Source organism: Myotis davidii, unplaced genomic scaffold (genome assembly GCF_000327345.1).
Source record: "Myotis davidii unplaced genomic scaffold, ASM32734v1 scaffold370, whole genome shotgun sequence".
NCBI classification, from domain to species: Eukaryota; Metazoa; Chordata; class Mammalia; order Chiroptera; family Vespertilionidae; genus Myotis; species Myotis davidii.
This window is the reverse complement of record NW_006288615.1, coordinates 15,453,989-15,465,301: the sequence shown is the minus strand read 5'-3', so window position 1 is coordinate 15,465,301 and position 11,313 is coordinate 15,453,989. Positions and strand designations below refer to the sequence as shown.

General features: G+C 40.1%; 1 protein-coding gene across 2 annotated transcripts in view; it reads right to left on the bottom strand.

Moving 5' to 3' along the window:
• Positions 1-11,313, bottom strand: part of CHN1 (chimerin 1) — a 73,445-nt gene that overhangs the window by 15,350 nt on the left and 46,782 nt on the right. For both annotated transcript variants that reach the window (XM_015561979.1, XM_006760598.2), the window contains one exon: positions 10,236-10,320. In XM_015561979.1, the coding sequence (XP_015417465.1) occupies positions 10,236-10,320 (85 nt within the window). The remainder of the gene's footprint in view (positions 1-10,235; positions 10,321-11,313) is intronic.

Genomic DNA, 11,313 nt, shown 5'->3' with positions numbered 1-11,313 from the left:
CGAAACAATGTACAACTCCAGCTCTGACTCCAGCTCTGAGATCCCAGCTCGCTGAAAGCTGGTTGTTGGTTTTTTTTTAGCTTCTATGTTTGTTATAATGTTCAAACTGCAGGCTCAGAGGCCTGCAAGGCAGGCGGGGAACGTTGGAGTACTCTGTCACAGAAGCAAGCAAGCCTCATGTTAGTTTCAAGCTGCCTGGCTGCCGGCTGCCATCTTGGCTTTCAGTTAATTTGCATATCTCGCTGATTAGCCAATGGGAAGGGTAGCGGTCGTACACCAATTACCATGTTTCTCTTTTATTAGTGTAGATTGTTTTGGAGTTTTGAGCATTCTGAACTATTTTAGCAAAAGACATTGCAGCTTGAATTAGGGTTAAAAGGGAACTAGCTCCCAGCAGACCCTATTTTTCCCATCTCTTCTCTTATAAGACTTTTTGGGTTTTAAGTCAGTAGACCAAACTTCTAGCTCAGGCTTTATCATTTATTTGCTATTATGATCTCAAGAGAATACCAACCCAACCCAAACCAAATGAATAAGTGTTTAATTAAATATCTATAAAACGTCATATTATGCCAATTAGCCAACTAAAATTTTACCCATTTAAAGTTACATAAAAATATACTTAAATGTGGAATATAATCGCATTTTAATATCTAAAAATAGCAAGTTATTATTTATTACTACTATTATCTCTAGCTTACTAATGCCAAACACTATTCCAAGTGCTTTATATTATTCCATTTAAACTCACAAAACTCTATGAAATGGATACTATTACTCTTCTCATTTTATAAACCTGACAAAACTGAGCACATGGGTGTTAAGTAATTCACCCAAGGTTGTGTGTTTACTCTGTAGGGAGCTGAGATTCAAGCCTACAGTGATTCTAGGGTCTGTGATTATAACACTACACTCTATTGCCTCTACTGAAATTATTCCTTTGCTTTGTAGTTTTACTGGACTGTAACTTCTAAGACGCTATAACCCAAATATTTTCTAGTTAATATTTATTTTAAACTGGAAGTAAAGAATAGAGGAAAATGAATATTTTATTAAATTAGACTGAAGAGTGATAAACCATAGCTAAATAATCTATATATATAAAAGCCTAAGTGACCATTTGACCGGTAGCACACTGACGACCCAGAGGGCAGACGCTCAATGCACAGGCATAGAAACATGGAAAAGACTGATGAATCTCAGAGGGAAGGGGCGAGTGGGGGGGGCGGGAGATTAACCAAAGATCTTATATGGATACTAGAGGCCTGGTGCACGGATTCATGCACTGGTGGGGTCCCTCGGCCTGGCCTGTGGGGACAGGGCAGAAATTGCCAGTCTGACATCCCCCGAGGGGTCCCAGATTGCGAGAGCGGCCTCTAGTTTGAAATAAAAGTCATTTTTATGTTTTCAAAACATAACCCATTTGTTTTTAAGTTAATGAAAACCTGATGCTGACATTATGTAAATCTGAACAATGTGGAGTATATATTGTTTATAACCAGGTCTTAATAAAAACACTGATATTCACACAATGCCGTGACAACTGTCTATGGTCCTTGAACATGCTTTAGTTTTGCTTGCTTTTCTGGCAGAGAGGGGAGCATAACATTGACCTCACGGAATTGTTATGAGAATTAATAAACCAATGCATTCAGGTGCTTCACATATTATAAAATGTTTGACAAGTGCTGGTGATCAGATGATTAATATGACTTTTAGTAATGCTGCAATCTAGTTATATACAGTAGTAACCATGAACAGACAAGGAAAATTAGCCAAAACTTATAATGGAATTTTCTTTCATTAAATATATAGATACTGCTGACAAATAAGAACCTGAGGTCTGTGGTGACTAAGGGAGGATTCATATGTACTGAGCACTTCCATGTGCAAAGACAGGCGAGTTGCAGCGGGAAGCTGAGTGTGCACATGTGTGTAAGCGGGCAGCACGGAGACAGCACGGCCAGTGGTAACAGGGCCCAGACATGAACATTGCTAAAGACCAGCTTCTTCTTTGAATACGTAAAGGCTTCTAGAGCAAAGAGCTCGATCTGTACTATCTGAAGAAATGATGCAACACCATTCTGTATAGTTAAATAACGTCCAAATGAATACATGATTGAAACTCCAAATTCCTCTTTATATCTATGGATAAGAGTTCTGATTCACTATAAGGCAAATCAATGGCAAAATGTCTGTTTAAAAGACCTTGTTTCCCCTGAACATTTAAATATTTTGTATAACTTCTGAAACTTAGAGTTAGATCTAGAATCTATCAGCTGTGCAATTTTGAGTGAGTTACCTAACTTTTCTGTGTAGCAGGTATATAAAATGGGAATAACAGTATTTATCCATTATTAGATCAATTTTTATCTCTTAGGTTAATACATATAAAGTGCTTACATGTAAGTAAATTATAAGTATTTACTGTAACTATTTCTGAAACATTTGGAGAAGCTCCTCATATGGGGTGTCTCAGGCTGTTACAAGGCATTGTCATAACCAGCTTATGGTCAGAAGGTAAGTTGAACTCTAGGCCCTTTCTGTCTGTAGATATGAATACCAGGTCCTGAAAAGGACTTGGATGTTTGGGGTTTTAGTTCTTCCTCATCTACACTGTTCTTTTCATTTACGTAAAAGTATCTCTAAGTAAGTACATCATTTTTCTCTAGCTGCTCTTATCAAATTTGGGGAGTTTTCAGCCACTAATTTTCAAATAGTTTTTCTGTCTCTCTTTGTCCTCTTCTGGGACTCCAACACACAAGTTAAATCTTCTGTTATTGTCCCATAGGTTGCAGTTCACTTTGTAAAATCTATTTTCTCTCATTTGAATTGGATAATTTCTACTGATTTACAAGTTCATTGATTCTTTCCTCTGTCATCCCCACTTTGCTACTGAGCCCATCCGTGAGTTTAATGATTTTTCAGTTCTAAAATTTCCATTTAGTTATTTTTTATAACTTTATTCACTTTATGATATTTTCTATTTTTTCATTTATTTCAAGGGTGTTTTTAATTGCTTGTTGGAGCATTTTTGTCATAGCTGCTTTCCTTGTCTGACAATTCCATCATCTATGCTGTCTCAAAATCGGTGTCTGTTAACTGTCTTTTTTTTTTTTTTTTCTTTTCATCTGAGTTGAGATTTTCCTTGTGGTATAAAGTATAATTTTGAACTATATTCTGGATTTCTTGAGTGTTACAAGACTCTGGCTCCTGTTGAAATCGTCAGGATTAGCAGGCAGGTAAACTGTTCAGATTCAGAATGTACATTCTGGCCTACATCCTGGCTTACTTTTGGAGGCCATGGTTCCAACGTCAACCTAGGTTACAAGCCTCTGCAATGCTTTTGCGGTGCCATTTTGCCTGCTTACTTATATGCCACCCAAATGGCAGGACTCTACCCCACATTCTGGGGAAGAGGGAGGGCCACCACCTCCTACTTACTGCAGGGTGGGCATGGGAGTTGGCGCTTGCCCACAAACCTGGCTGAGGAGTGCTGTGCTGCAGGGAACTGCAGGGTAGGCACAGCGGACAGAGTTTTGGTTACGTTCTCAGTCATCTCATTAAAGCAGGTGAGGCATGAAGGCAGGGCTCTGCCCACAGACTTGGGCTGAGAGGGTACTGCTTCTACTGTAGAAGGGGGTGGGATGAAAGCCAGGGTCCACCCACAAGCTCGATCAAGGAGGGGTACCACTTTCTTCCTGCAATATAGTGATGGAAGACAGGCTCCACTCAGACGCACAGGAAAGAAACGCACCCTTGCGATTGCAGGGTGGGGTAGAAAACAGGGTTCTACGCAGACTGCTGCTGCACACCCTGTGGTGAGGGGCAGCAATGTGGCTTTTCATGGTGTTCACGTGGAGAACGGTAGGTGTGGCTGAACGATTTCTGTCCACTGAACTATGCTTTTCCCAGGGCTTTGTAGGATGAGCAGGCTTTCCTTGGGATTACTTCTTGTTGTGTCTGTTGACAATTATGTGTTAGGAGTTTCTCTGGTGCCCAGGCTGGAATACAGAGGAGGTTAAAAACCAAAACGAAACCCCAAACACCAGGAGGCAATTCACTGCCGGGTTCCTTGAGTCCTGAGGTCCCTAGTCTGTCTTCCTTCTTTTCCCAATCCCCAGAGTCTTCTGATAGGTGACATATATATCTTGTTCAGGGAATTTTGTTATTATTATTGTGAGGAACAAAATGAAACATATTTATTCATCTTGTCCAGAAATGGAAAAACTCTTAGATAGTATTTTCAAGGTATAAAAGTCAGCAAAGCTTCCTAATCTAATAATTATGTCGATGTGCCGCATACTATTTAAGTGTGTACACAGCAGCCACAGATCCAGCAGGAAAGGGCTGTATGTAACAACCTAACCCAATGTCATTTAAGAAAGACAATGAAAGTTACTCAGCCACAGAGCCGTAGAACTGAGATTTCAACACTGGCTTCCTGACTCCCAGCCTGTGGCATTAACGGTCTGATAGTTTTCCCTTTGAATGTTTGAAGTTATCTCCCATTTCAAACATCAGCAGAGTCCTAAGATTTCTGTCCGGACGGGCTGCCCTTTTCGCAGGGCTTTGGCTAGAAAGAGCAAGCTTTTCTTGGGATCACTCTTTGTCAGTGCTTATTGGCATTTATGGGTTGTGGGCTTTTCTAGTGCCCACATAATTTTTTGCTAATGACCCAATAATTTGTGCCTGGGTGAAAACTGGATAAACTGATGACTAAGCTTAGACTTAGGGGAGAGGAAAGTGTTTGTTTTTTTTTACAAATATATTTTTATTCACAGAGGAAGGGAAAGGGAGAGAGAGATAGAAACATCAATGATGAGGGAGAATCACTGATTGGCTGCCTCCTGCACACCCCATACTGGGGACCGAGTCCGCAACCCCACATATGCCCTTGAATGGAATCGAACCTGGGACCCTTCAGTCTGATGCTTTATCCACTGAGCCAAACCAGCTAGGGCAAGGAAAGTGTTTTTAAACTGATATTCTTTCTTCCACTTGAGTAAAATTAAACCATGGAACAATATATTGTGCTAAATTTTATAAATAAATGTCAAAGGCCACATTTTTGGCAGGATTGGATAAGAAGTCCTTCAGAAGATGAAAGGATAGGGTAAAGTCATTAAAGCAAAGCATCTTTATACCCTGAAGTTCACAGTGCCATATACTAGCTATGAGCTTGCTCTGAAAATTGCTGCTTCAAGGACCAGCAGTATATCAATTTTCAGCTTGCCATTAAGACTTTATTTGGTTTTCATACTTATTTATTAAAGTCATATAACTCTTATATAGTTCTATTTCTCCCAGGAAAGATCTACACTATAAATGAAAAAAAAAAGTCCATAAAAGATCATTTCACTTGCCACATCTCTTGGATTGGTGGGTTATTTTTATATTACAATTAAACCACATTTCCTCTCCCAATTATTCAAGTTAATAAGCATAGAATAAACATATGAAAGGAAGAATAAAAAAATTCAAATCACATTTTATTCTGTCCTTTATTAATAAACTATTGGTATTACTTACACTGCTAACTTTAGGCTACTCCAATTTTCTTGGGCTTGATTTCCCTAAAAATGTAATGTATCCTTTATCTAGAAAGCACAGAAATATACTTTTTGAAATAAATAGCTGCTATTATTCTATTGATAGCATTAAGGGGTAATGTTAATGTGTTTTGAAAGTAAAGATAATTATTCATTCTTTTACACGAGTGTTCATATTTTAAATAACTGCAAGTAAAAGCTCTATTTTTAAACACTTCTTAGTTGTCCTCCCCCATCCGCCTTCCATGTAGGAGAAGTGGGGGGAACCTATTTCTAATTTACATTAGAAGTCCTATAAGCAAAATTAAGGCAAATACTTGTTCTTTGGGATATTTGTGAAAATACTACGTTTGATTAAAAGAGGCTACATAAAAGTTTTAAGCAAGTCCAATGAATTTCTTGCTGGCTTACAAGGACAAACATAATTTTTTTAGGTATAGTCAATCAGAATAGTAATTAAAATAAACAACATTACTTCCACTTCCTTTCTTCAGCCCAGAAGTTAAATGCTTGTACATCTGAAGCAAGAAATACATTTAATTATTAGGAACAAACCTGCTGCCATTTCCCTTGGGGGGCTGGCAGTAATGATAACACCCTGAAAGAATATAGTCACTTTAATAAATAACTAATACTAAGTTGATATGTCTGAGATAGAATAAAATTATCTGACTAATTTCTTAGAATATTCTGGTAAGGCTAAAATGAAAGCAAGACAGGAATGCTGGTGGAAGTCTTTTTGGTGGCAGGGATGTTTGGCTATCTCAATGAGTATATACTAACTAGAGGCCCGGTGCACAAAATTCATGAACTGGTAGGGTCCCTAGGCCTTGCTGGCAATCAGGGCCTATCTGCGGGGCGATCGGGGCGGGGGGGGCGGGGAGCGCTGGCACCTGCCTTAGCTGGCTTTTGGCCTGTGGGCTGAGGGCAGTTCCTGCGTTAAGCATCTGGCCCCTGGTGGTCAATGTGCATCATAGAGACCAGTCGTTCACCATTCGGTTGATTTGCATATGAGGCTTTTATTATATAGAATAATAGACACTTTAACCTAGACGCTTACATTTCATAAAGAAGAGAAAAGTGCTTGGTGAAACTATTCTATCTGAACAATGACAATCCTTTGAAGTTTACTTTTAAAGACCGCCTACTTCAATCATAAGTATTTTAAGGAGGAGCACCACTGCCAAGCTGCAGTAGATACTGTCCTGTAACATCACTTTGCTCACTGTAAAGAAGGGGAGACGTTGGTAGAGGTTCCTACTACGGAACCTTGTGCTGAGGGGTTTGGAGAAGATCATGTCTGTAATGACTGGTGTTCCCACTTGTCCTCGTCGGCTGTGCAGTGCACTGCATAGCAGCAAGCCTGCTATTAGCTGGATTCAGTCTGATTCCTACAGCAACTTTTTCAGTCTGTTGATTGCACCACCACCCAACATTTTATATGATGTTGTTTAAAAAAAAGAGAGGGGGCTGCTGAGATACAAAATCACTGCTTTTGGCCAACACTCCTTTAAAAAAGTCCTTGCCTGGCCAGCATGGCTCAGTGGTCATGTCAGCCTATGAACCAGGAGGTCACGGTTCAAGTCCCGGTCAGGGCACATGCCCGGGTTGCAGGCTCAATCTCCAGGGTGGGGTGTGAAGGAGGCAGCCAATCAATGATTCTCTCTCATCATTGATGTTTCTGTCTCTCTCTCTGAAATCAATAAAAACCTATTTAAAAAAAATTCCTGACAAGTCTACCTTGGTGGAGTGTAAAAAAAGAAGTCAGAACGAAGCAGGCTATCTTAGGGATCAAAAGCAATAAATACATCTCTCTTCCGACAGGCAGTAAGCTGCCGTTTCTCTTTGGAAGTGGTATCTTTAATGTGTGGTAGCTAGTGCATTCGTTTCCTATTGCTGCTGCCAATCACCACACACTTGGTGAGTTAGCATGAGTTTCTCCTCTGACAGCTCTGGAGGTTACAACACCTGGGCTGGAAGCAAGGTGCTGGCGGGCCCGTGCTCCTTCTGGAAGCTCTCGGGGAGTCTGTTTCTTTGCCTTTTCCAGCTTCTCCAGGCCTGCATTCCTTGGCTCCGGCCCCCTCCCTCCAGTAAACCAGAGCGTGGCTCATCTCCCTCCGATTTCTGCTTCTGTCCTTACACCTTTCTCTGCCTGGTCTGCCTCCCTCGTATAATGGTTACACAAGGCCCACCTGACAATCCTGACACTACCATCTCAAAATCCTCAACTTCATCAGAGTCCCTTTTGCCACAAAAGGTAACATATTCACACGTTCTGAGGATTAGGAAGTAGAAATCTTCGGGAAGCCTCTGTTCAGCCCACCAGTTACTTCTCTCTGGCTCTTTAAATTCTTAATTCTGTTTCAAATAAAGTGATGGCTCAAAGGTCAGGATGAGCCACTTTATATCTAAGAATCCCACCATCAATCCAAATGTAATTAGTTGCCATGGAAATCAGAACTAATTGAAATCCCAACCATCCCCATTTTAAAAAAACGAGCTGACCTGTTCTTATATTACACATCAATATGGTCCAAATCACATAGACGAACGCTTTTAAGCACAAGATGTAACATAAAATGAAAAATCTCCTCAAGGCTTTTCTTTCAATTCCCGCCCCTTGACTCATAACAAGAGGTGAGGGTTACTAATGCAAGTGGCTGTGGGATGGAGTGGCTCATTTTCTTTCTCCTTTTTTTCATATTATTACTATCCTAAGTGTTCCAAACATTTCTGTCAAACATGATTTGGGAACGTAGCCTATTGCTGAAGATTATTCATGTGTTGTACCTATTCTCTTCTAACAGCTGACTCAGAATTCTTACGCAATGGCCTTCACCCTCTCAAAACATAAAGGATGCACATGCTAGTGAAAGAGCTGATGAAGTTAGTGGCAGTCATAGTGCTTAGGAAACTGTTGCAGTCTCCGCTGGTCAAGGCTGTGTCATAAAGGCAATCCAGGCTTATGGAGACCATCGCTCCTTGAGCAGGTGGAAAGAATATTCCATTTGCCTCTGAAAAACCACAGCAATGCCGATGTTCTTACCACTGCCACTTCATCAACACTTTCTGTTCCCTGTGCTCCTCTCCAGTTCCAAGGCTCAGAAACAGCCTTCCCGTGGTATTTCCTCGTCCTGACTCTGGGTAGCCACTGGCAGGGTGATAATTATTTTTATTTACGCTCTGGGCAGAGGCCTGCATTGGGGTGTCGCCCTCGCACGAGGGAGGAGTTAGACTGGATTGAGCTGAGCCCCTCCCTAGTGGACTCCTCTGCACCGGTCACAGTCAACACGTGGGCCTTCTTCTCCCTCCATTTGGCTGGTGATGGATGCCTGGGACTTCCTCATGCCTTAGTGATAATAACTAAAAGGAGGGTGATTTGGGACATTCACATGCAGTGCATATTGTACCTGTTATTCAATGGAAATGCAATTTAGAAATAAGAAAAATCATACCCTAGAAGTTTCTGCACATAACATAAAAGATTCCATTAAAAATCAGGCCACAAGAGAAAGGTTGGTTTTTACAGTGATAGATTTGACAGGATTATTATAGCTATAATTTTGAACTACTGTAGTCTTAGTATACATTTCTAATGTTAATCTTCATGCTAAACGACATGTAAGACGGCAGTTTTCAGTTTTACAATTTAAATAGCAGAAAGAAACTTATATGACCAAACACTATGTATTTAAAATTTAAGTGGTTATCTTTAGCTTATGCCAGAATTTAGAGCAGTTTGAATAAATGACCAATACTCTGTATAGTTGTTATATACAAATGAATTTCACATGATGTGAATAACCACTTATTTCATAAAGCATGGTTCTTTATGTGCAAAATCTTAAAAGTTTCTAAATTTAAATCTAAAAATACTGTGGTTATGCTTTATAAAAAGATTTGGCATATTCAACACTTTAAAATATCACAAAATACTAGTGACTAAGTGGTTTTTCAGAATTTGGTAACCCTCTTCGAAGACAAATTCAGACTTCTAAAGCTCCAACTCAATTTCACAAAATTTAGTAAGGACAATCCAGCTTAACAACTTATCTTTAAAATTCCGTTTCCAAGGCAACAATCATTGGTCCCTGTAAACTGTTTTTTAAAAAATCATTTTTATAAATTTAGTTCCTGCAACATCAAAGACAACAGTTAAATATAACTGCCTTACTTATATCTCCTTTTATCAGACTCTTTGAACAAGCTGACTTCTCTCTTTTTAAAGGAGTAATACCAGATCCCTAGTCTGTTGTTCATTAAGTACAAGTTAAGGGCAAATAAAATATCAATTTCCTAAGTGGCTGCCTGAAAATCCGGACTACTGCATGTTGTGTTAAGGGCAAACCAGGATCTAACCCAGTGATGGCGAACCTATGACATGCGTGTCAGAGGTGACACACAAACTCATTTTTTTGGTTGATTTTTCTTTGTTAAATGGCGTTTAACTATATAAAATAAATATCAAAAATATAAGTCTTTGTTTTACTATGGTTGCAAATATCAAAAAATTTCTACATGTGACCCGGCACCAGAATTAAGTTAGGGTTTTTCAAAATGCTGACACGCCGAGCTCAAAAGGTTCGCCATCACTGCTCTAGCCCATTGTGCATAACAGCAAATCTCCTTCAACGCCCTCCTCCTAACTCCTTACTCAATCCAGTGAGAGGGAAGAGCTCTTACCTGCACATTTCACTCCCTGAGCAATGAGACCCCACATGAAGTTGGCACAGTACTCACACCAGTGTGGCCCTCGGAACGTGTGGACCTGAAAAAGAGTAGCGACAAAGTGGCCAGAGGGAAACACATGAGTGAGGAGGCTGTTTCCTGTAAAGAGCTGATACACATACGAGCCAAGGTTAGGGCCAAAGGGCACGATATGGTCGCATTCCGCAAAGCCTTAGTGGAGTTGAACTGACAAGCAGTTAAAACTTCTTTCCTCTTTGTCTTAGACATGGTGGTAAATCACACCAATATTCTGCAATTTACTTTTGAAAATAATTTCTACATTGGAGTTTTGCAACTGTTCCCTGCACAGTGAGCAACCTTATTAGCGTGTTATGCTGGCGTTTTCTGAGCACTGTGGCATGCAGGAGGAGGGGGAGGAGCCATGTACAGCATGTCTGAGTCCTGGGAACGGTTTTGCCGGGTGATTCACCTTCTGTCCCCTGTGACCACAGTTAGGGCCACAGATGTTGAAGATGATACTCAGTGACTGGTCACGACTGAATCATCATAAAGTGCCAATTTCTGTTCAAAATTATTTGATACTTATTATGTTAAGAAAGAGACTGAATGTATTTTTGGAACTACAGTCAGTCAGGAACCCTGTTTTAGCACAGGAATTACTCAGTAATCATTCCAGCTCATGAAGGTGACACTGCATTTGAGTTCTTTATCCCTAAGGAAGGAACCCAAAAAAGAAAGGATTCCAGGGCTAAGACACCTATAGGTTTTTTACTACCAGTTAATAATGCGGATTTTTTAATCAAAGAAAACACGGTAATTTCAAGAGAAACATCAAAAGTACTTTATTCAAAGTAATGTCCATCACTAGCTACACATTTCCCCATCTTTCAGGTAATTTGTGGATACTGTCCCAATAGAACTTTTCTTGTTTTGAGGCAAACCATTCAGAGACCCAATTTTCCACTTTGTATATTTTGAAGTACTGCTCAGAAACTGCATGTGCCATCAATCGGAACAAGTGGTAATCTGAAGGATCAAGGTTTGGTGAATACGGCGGGGGGGGTGATACTTT